The sequence below is a fragment of the Engystomops pustulosus genome, chromosome 8 (assembly GCF_040894005.1).
Source record: "Engystomops pustulosus chromosome 8, aEngPut4.maternal, whole genome shotgun sequence".
Lineage (NCBI taxonomy): Eukaryota > Metazoa > Chordata > Amphibia > Anura > Leptodactylidae > Engystomops > Engystomops pustulosus.
Window position 1 is genome coordinate 83,912,311 of NC_092418.1, and position 17,456 is coordinate 83,929,766.

Genomic DNA, 17,456 nt, shown 5'->3' on the forward strand with positions numbered 1-17,456 from the left:
AACATTTCTTCAATTGCATGTTATTAAAAAAAATGTGTGAAGATAATTTCATGTTGTCCCTTAGAACTGAGACAGCTGTCCTTGGATACAATCACCCCACACTCAGATGTGGCCATTCATAGGCTGCTCTGACTGCCAGGATTCAGCGCTCATTACTACAAGGCAGCTGTGGGACATTGAGAAATTCACAGACATATCATATGCAAAAACTATTCAGCATGGTGGTTGAATCCAAGGGCAGCTATTTTGTTTCTAAAATACAACATGGCTACATTTATGGGAAATTATATTCACATTTCCCATAAATGAAGTCATGCTGTATTTTAGAAACAAAATAGCTGCCCTTGGATTCAACCACCGTGCTGAATAGTTTTTGCATATGATATGTCTGTGAATTTCTATATGCCCCACAGCGCAGAATCCTGTCAAAGGGACAACATGGCCACATTTATGGGAAATTATCTTCACATTATATATATATATATATATATATTTTTTTTTTTTTTAATTAAATAAAATCTAAAATCAAATGAGAATACCCCTTTAAGAATGCCACAATATCTGTTATTAGTGGGGTCTGAGACCGCATTGATTTTCCTTTTAGAAGTCCAAGAATACATCTTTAATGTCACATTGATGCTGGGATTTTCATAGTTTTACAGCACAGTTGCAATGATTACACTGTACATGATATCCAGACAGCAGGAGATTCTGGTTTCAGGCAGATATAGGAGTCTGTGTAATCATTTCTGTATGCACGCCACCCTCCGGCATAAAAACTCCCTTGTCAGTGGTTAGAGGGCCATGCAGACAAGGGCATAACTAGGGGAGTCAGGGCCCTTCTGAATGGGACCCCTCTACCCCATTATAAAATATACATATTTGTACACTCAAATGTTTATACAATCACACGTCACCGTGCACCGCGCTTCACTGCAGGGAAACCACCAGGTATACAAAGTCGGAAAAAGTCTCCAAAATTTGCAATCAGTTTTAAGCTATTTTTTACGATTGGTCAGAGGCAGCTAAAGATTTGCGCCAAATCTTTGACTTTTTTGCAACTTTTTACAACTTTCACATATGGATTCATTGATAACTCAGGGAACACTGCAGAAAACTAGACAATGGCGAACTTATCATCAGGACTGCTGGTGATGTCAGCCTGGAGTCTGAAAATCTTTTTTTGTCGCACAGACTATTTTCCCTCCAACCCTTTTCTGAAAGACCACTCCCTTCTGGAGGCCACACCCCTTTGTTGGACAAGTTAGAAAAGTGGCAAAAAAATGGTCTGAAAGCCTTGGTTAATGTGTTGGAAGGTGTTTTAGACTATTATTTGGTGCAAATCCACCTGAAATCTGGTGCAAGTGATTAATAAGTTCACCCTATATAGTTAGTTGATAGTGCATGCTCAAAAATTCTTCTGGACCATAAGTCAGTTAAAAAAAGGACATGTGAATAGCCACATATATATTAAAGGGTCAGCTGCAAAAAAATATGGGTTTGTCATATCCTTAAAGGGGTTGTCCACTTTCAGCAAATAATTGATATTGTTTGTGTAGTGGAAAGTTATACAATTTTCCAATATACTTTCTGTATCCATTGCTCATGGTTTTCTAGATCTCTGCTTGCTGTCCTTCTAAAGAAAGCTTTTATGTTTGCTTCCAGTTAAAGGAAATCTGTCCATGGTCTTGTGCTGGACATGCAGATGCATGAGCCAGTATCACAGGGAAGAAATCAGAGCCGTATGATAACAACAGCTCATGCACCTGCATGTCCATCACATGACCATGGACAGATTTCTATCCCCTGGAAGTAAATATAGAAGCTTTCTATAGCAGGACAGCAAGCAGAGATCTAGAAAACCAGTGAGGAATTGATAGAGAAAAAAATTGAGTTTGAATGGGTTTCCTCCGGGTCCTCTGCTTTCCTCCCACACTCCAAAACATACTGGTAGGCTGATTAGATTGTGAGCCCCATTGGGGACAGGGACCGATTTGACAAGCTCTGTGCAGCGCTGCATATTCTGTGTGCGCTATATAAAGATTTATTTATTATTATTATTATTATTATTATTATTATATTGGAAAATTGTATCACTTTTTCCAACACAAACCACATCAATTATTTGGTGAAAGTGGACAACTCCTTTAATTGTGGATTTGTGGTTGAATCCCAGCACCTAGTACTCCACCTACAGTAACTTACTGTACTTCTATAACAGGGGTCAGGAACATTTTTGGCTGAGAGAGCCATGAACGCCACATATTTTAAAATATTATTCCATAAGAGCCCTATAATATGCACATGCCTCCCAGTAGATAGGTAGCCGCAGCACATGCCCCCCTGTAGATAGGTAGCCGCGGCACATGCCCCCTAGTACATTGGTAGCCACAGAACATGCCCCCAAGTAGATAGGTAGCCACAGCACATGCCCCCCAGTATATAGGTAGCCACAGCACTTGCCCCGCAGTATATAGGTAGCCACAAGCACCTGCTTCTTAAAAGATAAGTAGTCACAGCAAAAAAAAAGAATATTCACCTACCTGCACTCCCTGCAGCCAGCTCTTCATCGCTCCCAGGCTCTTCTCTTTGACCCTTAGATGATGGCGGCCATGGCGCCTGGGTCGCTCAAAGGACGTTGGCAGCGGTAACATTGCTGCCTGTGTCCAGTGATCAGTCTAAGACACACACAGGAGCCATCACTATTTATTAAAGATCTGTCTGAAAGACCGGATGCAGCCAATAGAAGAGCCACATCTGTCTCCCGAGCCGTAGGTTCCCTACCCCTGCCCTATAGCCTGTCTTACTTAGGTGTTGCCAAATGTTATCAATATTGTTACATAAAATCACAATGCTGAGTAATAAAAAATCACTTTCTAAATATTCACTGTAGAATAAAAAGGTGCCATCACATAGAGTAGCCCTTTAAATTGTATGTGGTTCTATCTCGCCATCATCCAGGGGTATATAAAAGCCAGATTGTAAAGTAATTATAATCTCTTGAAAGGCGTCCAGCCTCCCAGACTGCATCTATCCGTCTTCATTCATTTGTGTGCAGTCCTTAGAACTGAACAAACTTTCTGAGGACGTTTACATAGAAGTCGCAAGGAACGGCCCCAAAACTTTTATTCTGAAGTTAAAATAAGTTTGTCTTAGCAGTGGTTAAGAGGCTGTGGATTGCCCATATGTTTTGGGAGCTATGACGGATATGAGCAGCACTTATTCTCATAGCTGCAGTATGAGAACTTGCTGAGCACTTTTTTTTTTTTTTTCTCGACTTGAAACGCTCTTGGCTGAGTTTCACTTTTCCTTGCAGACTTGAGTAGTCTGTGACTGTGGCCCTTCTCCTTTCTCAGTAAACTTTAAACATGTGCTTTAGTCCGCTCTGCTCTCTTGAGTTGTGTGCACACAGTTGTGGCCTCAATGGATTGTTTTTGCACAGAAGTTAAAGAGGAAAAACTCCAAAAGCACAACCTACTCTTTGAATCGTCTGTAGCACAATAGCTGAAAGTCAATAGTCTAATTTTTTTTTTTATATTTTTTGCTGAACTTTTTCGACTTATTTTTCATTCTCTGGAAAACAATATAAAACTTTTCTTCTGATTTTAAATGGGTGACGCCATTACAGTTAAGAAAAAGCATCTGCAAAAGCCGATATTTAGGTAAGTTACTATTTCTTTTACTGCAGTTGCTGCTTTTTTGCTATTTTTTTTTTTGTTTTTACAGCTGTTGAGAGTTCTGGATGCTGATCATCCAGCGTGGAAGTAAGGGGTTAATTGTGCTGTGTGACAGCGAGGCAAAGTGGAGAAGGGAACATGTTGGTGTATTTATCTGCTTGAAAACTTGATTTACTTTTACTCCTATGAGAGTGTGGCATGAAGAGGGTGTCCCAGGGATCCTTAATACGTTGCTCTTTGATCACTACAGCCCCTCGGATGCCTTTGTTACTGAACTGTATTCCTGGCATCTGCTGTGTCTTTTAACAAGTTACATTTACAGAGATGAATGCAGATTGCAAGCTTACACTAAAAGTTTTCAGATGCTCCGCTCACATTAGAGAGAACAGCTCGGCTTGAGTTCTCTATTATATTTATTAGACGTATTATGATGTGTTTTTGTTTTTCGCACTGCTGACTCCTCATTGGGATGTTTTATGCATTTTGTGTTATGTATTTGTATACACATTCGTTCACTTTGCTGTATCAGAGATTTGTGTTATATGTGACATGTGACATATGTATAATGTTTAACAATAACTTTGAGTTAATAGGATGTCTGTGCACCAGGTCTGCCTATAGTAAGTTGCTATATAACGCAATGTTGAAGCTGTTTTTATATTATGTGCTTACACTGTACATACACTGTCGTATACTGTACATCAAGGTCACCAGGGATGTGATATATATATATATATATATATATATATATATATTACATACTTTGCAGATTTGCTTTTGTAGAGCGATTGATATTTAAGTTAATTTTAGTTTTTATAAGTATTTGAAATTGACATTGCATTTATTCGATCATTCACATGTAGTTCAGCGCTGGTATCAAATTCCGTCCTATACAAAACATATGCAAATTGAATTCCAAGTATATGTGTAAAATCAGCTCATTGTTGTCAATAGCTTTACAGACATTTGTCATATGAAACAGTTTAGCTTTCATGAACATGTCTGATATTTGGGGTGTGGATGACGTAGACGGTTTTAGCCATTGTTAGTTATCTAGGGCTGGTAAACATGTGTAAATCTACATATCAATTTTTAGATTGTGAAATATTGTGCTGGATTTTGCGTGGATTAGGCAAAAATATTAATGTAGCCTTTTGTTTAATAAAAGTTAACTTACGGTAAGTCACATATATATATTTTTTAATTAAACTTCTGATAATTCTGATCTCCATCTGACAGTCAGTGTTAAGTTTTTGTAATACAGAGTCGCACATGCCCTGCATAGTCGTAGCATAAGTGTTACTACCTTACATACACATGCAAACAGTTTATATATAGATCCATATAGTAAGTTTGCTCTAACAGCAAGGCTGTGCCTGGTGCCATCTACGGTCACTCAGGTTGTTATCATTTAACGCTTAGATGAGATGGGAGGATTTCAGCAAGAAAACTGTTGACAATGTAAAGATTTTCACATATATATAATCATATCATCATATATCATTAACCGAGACTTTAAAGAGTTTCTGTCACTTCTTTTGGCTCCATATCTCACGAAGTAACTGTATTTCCTATATAATAACAATTATGGAGGATTTTGTCTTATTATCTTGAGTTGTGCTCTTCTTCTCGTTCCTCATAGAAATGTATGAATAAAATGACAAGTAGAAGTTTCGATGTCTCTAAACACTCTGATAGTGGTGGACTGCAAAGAGACTCACCCCTTTGATAAGGAGAGTAGTTACACCACTTTATACATAAATATCTAGGGGAATGTATAGGGATATTGCTATAAGACTAGATTCTTATAAAGGATACAGGTGACAAATGTCAGAAGATACTTCATGGCAGCAATATCCTAAACATAAGGGTGTCCGTGCTCAAAATTTTTGGGGTCATACCCACATCAGTAAAAAAAGTGAATGAGCATCTTGTTTTTTTTAATGGTCAGTACGTGGCTGTACTGAATGCAATAGAAGACAATGGGGGTGAATTTATTAAGACTTAAAATTCCCTCACCTGTCAGTCTGCTGCCCGAAGCTACAAACATGCACCGACCTCTTTGTAAATAGGGGATACATTCCCACCAAATCAGACCTCCTTAGACCACGTCTGACCTGGTGGAGATTTCAGCTATAGTCTCCACTGATTTCCTGGCAGAGGCTATAGTAATTGTGGCACCATTATTAGCTGCCCAACCCACTCTGTTCTTCGCATTGTCACTCCCAAAGCATCATGCAAAAAAGCCCCAGAACTGGGGAAATGGCGATATTTATATGCCTACATGGCAGAGAAGGCATAGAAACATCAATGCAGAAACTGCAATGGTCAGTGAATAAAATGGACAGCACTTGAATGGCATCCAGTGCTGTTGATGAAAAATGGATGGATGCTAGAAAACACCCTTCAAATCATCCATTATATTTAACAGACACAAAAATCATCCATCTCGTCCATTAAAAACACAAACATGGATACAAATCAGCTGTGATAAACCAATGTAACTTCCATAAAAGAAGATCCCTGCACCTCCAGGTAGGTCTTGTAAAAGATTTCTCTTTTTATTTACAAAGCGTTATATACAACACGATATGTACTATGCGAAAACGCCTTTGGCCCCACCTGAACCTTCATCCAGCTGGATGAATCTGATCTTCTTTTCTTGATATAATTACCCGTCCACGAGCACGAGGAGAGGGCCACCGAGTGCCAACCAATTACAAACAAGTTTACAATGTTAACTTTAATTTTTCACACCGGAGAACCAGCTTGGTTGAGGGTATTTAGCCCTCCAGGAGAAATGTATAGCCAACAGCAAATTTCCGTGGCAAAATCAGCCATTTCTCAGAAGTATAAGAAGACATAATCTATAAAAAGTTTACCCTTGTGAGAAACACCTTTTAATGGTTTCTGATGAAATATCTTATGATCTATAAAGACATTTAGGAGTTGTTGAACTAACTTCCATCTAAGAAACGCTATTGTACTACGGAGCACTAAAGGCCACTTTTACTAATAATAAGAAACAGGACCTTCCTGTTCTGCATATTGTTGGGGTTTTGCTAATGTACCTCTCCTGACCTCACTTTTATAAGCCGTGAGACAGCTTTCTCATAAAAGTCTTTTTGCGGGAGGCATTTAAAGATGCAGTACGGCCAATTCTACTTCTGTTTTAAACTAAACAGTTCACAGAGTTATAATGGCTTTTCTGGCATAGATGATATGCGCTTCTCAGAGGCCTCGAAAATAAGTGCTTCCAAGGTCACCACTAAGGTAACTGTTTATACTGTACTATCACAAAAATCTTTATATATATTCAAAATGCACATTGAGAACAGACTACGCGGACACATTATCATCCTGCTCTAACTTTATGCTTCACATTCATTTTTCTTCTGCCTTTGCTGCCATCATTAGGAAAATCAAAGTTAGAACTACATTGGATGCCTTTAATAGGACTGTTTGGTCTAAAAAAAAGAGTTGCTATAGTGGAGTGAGTTTTCCATTCAGGATAAAGTGTGTTTCTCACTAACTTAAAAGTGGCCACAAAGTCTGTACTCTCTAGAGCAGTGTTCCCCAGCCACCGGGCCATGGAGCACCCGGTCCCGAGCCCCGGCCCAACTCTGTAAAAAAAAAATACAATACCCACCTTCCTCTTTCCCCACAGCAGTCCTCTCTTCCTTTACTTTATTTCCATGTTAACACGCACTGGCAATTGAGCAGTGCGTTATGCCATGACATTGCATCTGCCGACAATAAAGCCATACATTAATGCAGAAGAGAAGTGAAGGACGAGAAGACTGCTGGAGGGGAATGGAGAAGCTGAGTATAATAATAATAATAATAATCTTTATTTATATAGCGCCATCAAATTCCGTAGCGCTTTACAAATCATAGAGGACATATACAACTATATTACATTACAAAGAACAAACAGTCATATGGCACAATAAGAGTGAGGGCCCTGCTCACAAGAGCTAACAGACTATGAGGATGAGGGGGTGACACAAGAGGTTGTATAATGGTCCAGCCATTCTTCATAAGGGACCAATATAAAATAATTTAATAAATAATTTACTAAACAACGATGTTGCTGCTTGAACCAGCCATCAGCCGCCATCTTATTTACAGGGTCCTAGGTGAAAGAGACTGCAGAGAAGCCTGGAGCTTGGTATATATCAGCTGTTTGCCAGATAACAGATGGGAGATAGGACATAGGATGGATTAGTAAAGGGAGACTTGACATTTCAAGCAGTTAGCGAGTGTGATAGGCTTGCCTAAAGAGATGGGTTTTAAGAGCACGTTTGAAGCTTTGGAGGGTGGGTATTAGTCTCAGAGTCTGGGGAAGGGCATTCCAGAGTATGCTGTAGGAAAGGGGACATTTGTGTACCCTCCAATGTCCCTATTCCTGTAGCATTTTGCAGAAAGGGGAAGGCATGCTACAGGAGAGGTTTTCATTTAGCACAATTTGCGCCATTTTTTGAACCTTTTTTCCTCCTTCTGTTAAAGAAACTTGCTAACGCCAACATTTTGCTGAAATACATGTGTGCCTTTTTGGTGCAATTCGGCCCATTTGTGCATTTTTTGGTGCACACGAAACAAGCTCTTCTGCCCTCCTTAGATAAATATGGCAAACCTGAGGCAGTAGGTTGAAACAACTATGGAATAGGTGCAAAAAGAGCCAAAAAGGTGTTTGCATTACGAAAGAGAGAATAAAAATACTAAGATGAACGACCCCAATATGGTGTTGATGCAGAGGGAAGTTAAACTCTATGGGGCACATTTACTTACCCGACCCCATGGAGTTCACAAAAGTGCATTGTCCAACGATAAATGCACTGTGCCACGATTCACTAAGATTGTGCGCCTGATATCCTGTATGTATCGTTTACCCGCTCAGGTCCAAAGGAGTTCACCTTCTTCTCCCTGGTGCATGTAAGTACATTGTCTTGTGACACAATTTGAAAGTTAAATTCCGTGCTCAGTCCGAATCCGTTGGATAGTCCGACGGCACGCCCCCTGATTTATGTCGCATACAGCTGCACCAAAATCCGGTCACGTGCGACACAATCCCAGCACAGACACCTGTTAAGTACCTCTCAAAGCTGCGCAAATCCGGAAACCAGCAAACAGTCCGACGAAAGTACAAAAATAATGATGCCAATTGCCCTAAATTAGGGAAAGCATCCCTTCCCACCCCGATATTACAGTCCAAATAACTCTCCTGATCAAAGTTACAAAATGTTTTTTTTTTTTCTTAAGACCTGGTGATCTGTCCCTAAGGAATCTTCAAATTACATGCAAATGATCACTCAGATTACACAATGTAATCCTTTGACTTGGAATAATTTTGTATAACTAAATGAGATTTAAGCTTATAATGATTTTAACACAGCCCTTCCAATTATTTTATTCTATGACCCTTTCATTCTTAGTCATAGACTAAGCCATATACATGATAAGTTCAAGTCCAGCCTTTGGGATAGCCCTGCAAATAACCAAGAATATAGATTATTTTTTTGTACTTCTATAGACCATAGACACGTACATGGAAATCTCTGCTAAGCCTGGCAGAGGGAAGGGGGCCGTCCTGTGAAGAAGTTTGGGCGTAGCTGGGGCCCAAGCCTTCTAGGAACCTTCACCCATGACATCCTTGTACATCTTTTCCTGCTCTCAAATACATGTAGACATGAGTCATTTCGGGACCTTTGAGGGTTCTCCAAGGGTCCTGAAACTGCAAATTGAAAGCAGACAAAAAGAGAGCATCCTCCATACTCTAGTACCATATGTTGGAAGTGATTCCAGACTTGTAGAGGTTATAATATTCATACAGCCCTGGACCCGTGGCAGGCTTAATCCTCCCTGCACAGACCATGACGCAATTATGACATTTTGCTTAGTAAAACTTCCTACCTTGCTCAGAAGTTTGAAAACAATTCTGAAAGTTCTCCTTTAAATTTTATGTACTTTTATTTTTGTTAGTTTTCCGCATGAATAATTTCTCTCTCTAACTATCTGAATACTATATATCAGCATATGTTCTATTTATGGGTTTTAATACACAAGCATTTTGCTAGGTTGCTGTAACTGCTGAGTTAGTTTATAAGACGATGAGTGATCTGAATTATTAATAGTATAGTACATTCACCAAGTTATACATTCAATGTGGCCTTTATCTAAACACATCTCTTCACACACCATCATTAAACAGTTGTAGTCTAGGTTACAGTTTAACATGAAGCACTTTGCCAGAAATACAAGCTTCATGTGGACAGCGGAGATATATTACTCCCTGGTTTCCATTGACAGGTGGCCATGTCACAGCCTTGTACTTGCCTGGTTTGTTCTTGTGTTTGACCTGTTATGTGTGGGTAATGATAATGGGATGCATATATGTCATATAAATGATTATTTATACAGAGAAGGAAGTTTTATCTTCACTGATGTTGGAATACTTACAACATGGTATCTCTTAACGGAAATCAATCAGGAGATTTGTCCTCCATAAACCCTAATTACTGCCTTATAGGTGTAAAAATATACATGCCACACGTATAGTTTTATATAGCTCTTTAGAATGCTGCAGCATTTTCATATTTATTCAAATTAGACAGAAGTGCTTTGTGGGGTGTACCAGAGCCCCTAAGGGCTCCAGCTTTATTGCCAAATCCATGGCACCTGCAGCACTTCTACCTTGCTCACCATCTCCTAAAGCTTCCCCTCTAAACTTAATGAAACTATTTTTATAAGGCATGCAACTTTCACAAGATCTATATAAAGGTAAGGCTGGCATGTATATTTGTACACCTACAAGACAGTAACTGGGGCTTATGGAGAGTAAATTCCCTGAAAAATTTCCTTTAAAGGGAAACTTTGATTTGGATCTGCCTTAAAGACTCCCCCGTGCAATGTCAAAACTACAAATTTAACTTTTAAAAATGGGGAGGAACCTGCAGTATTTGTATAAATTGGCACATTTTTGTGACATTTTTTGTTCCATTATTCTAAATGGCAAAATTCCTTTGCTTGCCTTAAAAAATTTGGGAATTGATGAATGGAATTAATTTTTTAGTCAAAAATATTACTGCAAGCAACATTAGGGGAAAAGGCACACTGGCACTATAGTGTCCAGGATAGACACCAGTCTACTCAACATATGGCGGTCCTCAGATTTATAGAGTCATATCATAGAACATCTAGTGCAACAAGATAGCACTTACCATGTATAGTTGAAAGACATAACTTAAGGAGTTGCAGAGGGTGCGATCGTAACTAGGGTCAAGTGGCCTATGGGACCCATATGTTGTATCTTTTAAATTTGAGAAGACTTGTACTATTACCATTACATTATTATTGGGGGCCTGGCACAGATTGCACTGGGGCATGGCAAATTTAAGTTACGCGATTGTTGAAATGGTTTAATTCACAGATTCAGCAAGCCAATGGGTCATTTTGCACTAGGGAGCTCTCTATATGGCCCAGATTTTATACACTAATATAAGGGAATGGGGTTGTATTGCTACCAATAGTTTGCTAAGACTGTTGCAAAAGTAACTTTCTTCAATTATGTTAGTTGCAGTGTTCCAGGGTGAAATAGCGATATTTGAAGGAAAGAGGATAATGGAGATTTCCTAGGGAGGATTTACAAAGACCAGTGTTTTCTAGCCTGACCTGAAAAAGAAAAATATTGTTTAAAAAGAACCATCCAAAATGGAGCCAGATCACGGAGGTGCTCTGGGGGTGTTACCAGTGGTTTCATTACCATAATTGTAAAAGTTGATTTTAGAAGGAAGGAGACCATGGATAACAAATTTAAGAAGAACACAACAGTCATGTTGCTTGGATCTATGAATAAATGTCCCTGGTTTATCATGTTTGATTTTGATGGTAGATTTACTTTAAGCTACTTACAGGATCTGGTCTTTAATAAATTTAACTCAAGTTGCAGAGTCCTAGAGTAATAAAAAAAATCTTCATCTGATAAGAGGAGGTGTAGATTTGCATTAGAATTTTCTAGCATTGTAAAGAAATAAATTGCAGGAGACAACACCATTGCATCCAGGCCTATTTGAAGTCAACCATTTGTTCTTTTAATATTTTTGTTTTTTTATTTCAATGTATGATACAACAGCAATAACATACACATGTTCTGAACAGATATCACATCTTATATTCAATTTATAACGTATGTCAAACTGTTACAACCCACATGAGCCCTAGAATAATCACTCAAGTATACGATGAGCCAATAACAATTTACAAAAATAGTTATACCAAACTAAAGGCAACATAGAATAAATGGGGGATTAGATGGGCCTAACAGGAGGCTGTATAAGCACTATGTATATCTCAACAATATTGGGCTTTCTCAGGGGTCAACTCACAACTATAACCAATGGAAAATCTGAAGACTTAATACAATATCACAACTAATGTTTCCAGATTCATAAATATAGGCTGTGTGGAAAGGATGTGAGACATTGCTGAGAAGGGGAGATAATCAATATGCCGGCCATGCAAACATCTGTGCTTTATATAAATGGAACAACCCTATGTGCTCCAAAACCTCGTGAACATCAAATGCTTGAATGAAATCCATATGTTCAATTTACTACTCGAAATTTTCATTTCAAAATAACAAGCATAATATATCCAGGGGAGGGTTGCTTTTCCAAGACGTGCTCTAGAACAACTACTACTCTACTTACTGTATTTCCCTTTTTCAAAGAGGTCCACTATGCAAGGACTACATGTTGGGCAGGATAGCTCTATGTGGAAATACTGTAAGGCTTAAAGACAATCAATACTGCAATGTACAATTAGAGTTGTAGGAAGTATTTGGCATTTCTGTAAGGGCTTCAGAACATTTTTCATGGTGAAAATAGTGTTTAGACTTAGAAGAACCTTTTATGCCAATGTATTGCTATCATTGCTGTGTTATTGGAACCATAACCCCAAATGAATGGGCACCAATAGAATATAAGAAGTCTGAAAATCACTGGCCTTAAGGTAAGTCCCTGGAGAAAGAATCTTGAAGTAGAAAATTGTTTTATTTCCATAAACAGAACAAGTGCTGTTCTTTCTATTATACCTTATTTGAGCATAAAAAATGGATACCTGATGAAATAATTGGTCACAGCCTCCCCTGTATATAGCTAGCAAGCCCCCTGTAGTATACAGCCAGCCAGCCCCCAATAGTAAACGGCCAGCCAGCCCCCTGTAGTATATAGCCAGCCAGCCCCCATGTAGTACACAGCCAGTTCCCTGTAGTATACATCCTGCCAGCCCCCTGTATTATATAGCCTGCCAGCCCCTTGTATTATATAGCCTGCCAGCCCTCTGTTGTACATAGCCTGCCAGCCCCCTGTATTATATAGCCTGCCAGCCCCCTGTATTATATAGCCTGCCAGCCGCCTTTAGTATATAGCCTGCCAGCCCCCTGTATTATATAGCCTGCCAGCCCCCTGTATTATATAGCCTGCCAGTCCCCTGTAGTATACAGCCAGCCCCAAGTAAAAAAAATAAACTCAGTACTCACCATTCCATCGGCCCAGGCAGCTCCGCTCTCATCTTCATGTTCGTGGAAGTCCAGGACAGCTCCGCCAGCAGCGACTCTTTTTTCTTCATGCCGGCACTAGGACCGAGATATCTCCATGCGAACGGCCCGTCCGGCGCACTCAGGGATGTCAGCAGTGGCTTAGATAATTATAGTCAAAATTATAATATACTTCCTGTTAGTTTAAATTCCCCATATTACAAATTTATTATGGAAGTATGTTTATAAGAAGACTATGGTGGGCTTTAAAAATGGACCCCTCTTTTTAGTATAGGTGATTAATTCTATATATATATATATATTGGGAGGAGAGGGGAGTCCTACACCACACTCGTATTAGCTGCAGCATTGCACACAGGCCCATGACTCCCCATTCAATAGTCATACGCCCCGTTTGTTGCTCAGACCCATTCAAGTGAATGAGGCTAAGTTGCAATAACAATCACAGCTGCTATTCTATGTAGTGTCCTTGGTAGAAAGTAAAGAGAGATTGCAGTGACCTTCCTCCTATAGGCACATAACCCTTTTGCCTATAGTTAATCTTGGTCCTCCATAGATGCAGATTGACTTGTAACATCTGTCTATGGAGTGTGGCTGAGGAGTCACTGATTTTGACATAGGGGGGGATATTTATCAGGACCTCTGCGCACCGCCAGTGGCGGAGAGGCCCTGAAATAATCGCAAATGCTAGCTTATTGCTAGCTTTTGCAATTATTTTCCCCAATCCGCCACCTTCACTCCAGTGGGGAGTGAAGCGGGGGGGGGGGCGTGGCCGGCCGAGCGCGCGGCCGGCCGAGCGCGCGGCCGGACTGGAGTGAGCCAGCGCGGGGGGCGTTACTGTCCCCGCGCCTGCGCACTCGCTGCTGCCGGCGCCAGCGTATGATAAATATCCCCCTGTGTCTCTCTTGAACACTGTCAGAATAAACGTGGGTTTAGAGTTGTTTGGTTTGATTAGCACCGCACCAATTTTTCTCTTGCAGCTTGGCTCTGGTTTATCAAACGTTAACAAATGTTACTGACAGATTCTCTTTCTACGATCATTACTCCTTTGCTTGTCTGTTTTGTTTAGATCTCAACGTTCTGACCCAATCACTGTTTCTGGCCAGAACTCTGATACCACAAAAAATGTCTTCCCACCCATGTAAGGGTCTTCTGGTATTCTGACTTTTTGGCTTGTGTTTTGACTATGCTCTTGTGATTTGGTAATCGTTTGTCCTCTTGGTTCCGACCTGGCTCTGCTGACTACTCTTAATTGTTTGTATCCTCTTGCCTTATTTTTGTGTTTTGTACTTTGGTGTAGGAAGGGAACATCTCCTAGTTTTCTTTTACCGCTAGGGTTTGCGAGGCAATTAGGTAGGGAAAGCTGGTAAGTGGGTTTACCTTGAAGGCGTACTGTTTTTGTCTATTCTTTCAATCCGTTCCCAGAGCGTGCCTTACAAATATCTTACAAAACCTGATAAGAAGAAAAGTAACAGCTACTAAGTTACTATAAATAACATGTATATTCTTCTTATAAACTCAGTTTTTTGTAATAATCCTGCACAGGACTCTATGGACAAATTCTGTGGTTTACAAGATTAAAGAAAATATTATCTTTACTTTTGAGAGTGGTAATTGCAGGAAGATGCAGTGGGGACCTGTTCTGCTATGTAATTTCTGCTCCATCATTAACTTTTATGGGCAGATGTTTAGAGCTGTACTTAACATAGCAAAACAAAGCACGCCAATTATAGCAGGATTCACATGGTGTGCTCAATACTAACTATGCCGAAATCTTGATTTGTTCTTAAGTCATAGGCACTTATGAATATTGTTACTTGGCAATCATATTCATTCATGCAAAACAAGTGTAATCTGGCGTAAGAACTTTACAGAAAGATCGTAACCATTATTTTATCCCGAGTTCACTAGAAGGTTAAGAGATGTAAATGTTATTGGGACATTTATTGCTCTTTTCAGAATTTGCTGTGTGATTTACAAAGTGTTGTTGTTGGAATCTAGAAATGAGGATTAGATTTCAGCTCAGGGTCAGAAATTAAAATAATGGAACCCCAGATTATTCTGAAATCCCATAGCCATGGTTGGGAAATGTATTTATCGCCTCTGACATCTGATCTATTATGTTTCACCGAATCCTATCACTTTCTCGAGAACACTAGAATATATTCATATCGTGCAATGGAGAAATAATCTTCCAAGGAAAGAGATTTATGATGAGTATAATGAAATGGGAGGCTTTTTTTTTATCAACTAAGTCAAACCAATCTAAAGTAACCAGTGCCAGTAAGCTGTTACCAAGCCAAATAAAATCATGTAATGCATCCTAGTAGTGCAAAGGTGCACCTGATGAGAACACAGCTCTACCACTTTACGATCCACTAGTTCAGTGGTGGCGAACCTATGGCACGGGTGCCAGAGGTGGCACTCAGAGCCATTTTTGTGGGCACTCAGACCATCACCTCAGGACAGAGTTCACCAAATAGGACCAAATCCACCAAGTCCCGGCAACTTAAGAGATGTTGCTCTCAGTGCTATTTTAAAGCAACACTTCATTGGCTGTTAGGTGTTGACAGAACTGCATTATCTTTGGAAGTCATCCTGCTCGACCCACCATTTTTCCTCTACAGAGAGACCCTGGAGAGAAGCTACAACGAGAGTCTGAATTTGCCCTCCTTCTTTCAACTGTATTGGTTGCCTCAGGGGGCGATACAATTGAAAGATGTGGAAGAACAGGTAGCAATAAGTTACTGTTTAAAATGCCATGTTGGCATTTCACTGGAAAATAAGTGGATTTTGGTTGTAGTTTGGGCACTCTGTCTCCAAAAGGTTCGCCATCACTGCACTAGTTGGATGACATGTGAAATATTACACACAGCTTTGGGCATCTACAAAAAGGACACAATAAAGTGGGCTTAGTAGAAGAAAGTTGTAAAAGGATTCTCAAACCAAAAATGATTTACCATATTTTTCGGACTATAAGGCGCACAAAAAATCTTTGATTTTCTTAGAAATTAAAGGTGCGCCTTATAGTCCAGTGCACCTTATATATGAACCCTACTTACAGACAACAGCTGCCTTGAACTGTGCACAGGTCTGCCACCTACTGGTCATTCATCTTTATAATCAGGTGCGCCTTATAATCCGGTGCACCTTATATATGAACCTAGACATTTTAGCAGGTATTTATTGATGGTGCGTCTTGTAATCTGGTGCACCTAATAGTCCGAAGTAGTTTGAAAATAATAGAAGTTCATCTGAGATATATTCAGGGCTAATGCTTGACTCTGCCCCTTGGTTTGTTGCAAATCCTATCTCGCAGTCTGGCCCTGGTCTTCTGCTTTATTCGCAAGTGAGATGTGCAAGAAGCAAGACCAAGAGGAGGAGAGCTGAGCTTATACATGTCTCACCACGGGGAAGATGTGGAGGATGCAGGTCTCAGGGGTGCACCAGCCATGTGGCGAGTTGAGCCGCTTGCCTCAGGCACCACCACCTGCAGTAAAATGGGATTCAACATCAGGGCTGCTTCATAGGAGGATCTGACACTTAAAAATAGTTTCTCTTCCCAACTGATGTTAGTATGTGTGGGAAACACTGCATGTAGAACCCACTTACTCAAAATATTACCTGATATATTACTACTGGATTTGGCTGAGGAGGGCGTTATCCTATAGGTCGCCTCTGGCAGAAGATCAGGTAGTTTAGGTTCACCCCTGGTTTCTCTCCTTCGGTACCTTGAGTCTGAGACCCCACACAGTAATGTTGATGTGTTATGGCGAAATCTACCCCTGTATAAATGAACAGAACAGAGATCTTGTAAATCTAGGCCTACATTTACAGGAAATAATGTTTCCTGATGTCATAGATATGGTTCTTTACTGTAAGAGCAAGAAGACTATGACATTCTTATTGGTATGTTTTCAAGATGTTTTGTATGAATGGTTTTAAACTGGGTTTTGATGCCATTTCAAGAAGCAATACTATTACTATTTTTTGTAGTATAGACCGGTAACTAAAAATGATTACTTGTTCCAGGGATTTTGTCTTATGAACTTGCTTATGAACTCTACATTGTCTAAATAGATGGACTCGTATTCCTTAACCTTTACAACTATGGTATTGTGTTACTAAGCTCGTAAGAAAGTTTCTCCTTTGTTGACAGTTGGCTTACAATAAGTAAAGCTGAAAAAGTAATGGAATGTCATATGATTCTGATGATTCTGGAT

At 39.7% G+C, this 17,456-nt stretch overlaps 1 protein-coding gene across 2 annotated transcripts in view; it reads left to right on the top strand.

Moving 5' to 3' along the window:
* Positions 1-17,456, top strand: part of PDE1A (phosphodiesterase 1A) — a 195,534-nt gene that overhangs the window by 68,703 nt on the left and 109,375 nt on the right. Inside the window, exon 1 of one of the 2 annotated variants that reach the window (XM_072121575.1) lies at positions 3,240-3,662. The exons of the other annotated variant lie outside the window; for it this stretch is intronic. Within the exon in view, the coding sequence (XP_071977676.1) occupies positions 3,610-3,662 (53 nt within the window). The 5' untranslated portion in view covers positions 3,240-3,609. Of the gene's footprint in view, positions 1-3,239; positions 3,663-17,456 lie in introns of those variants that run through there. 2 annotated transcript variants of the gene reach the window in all.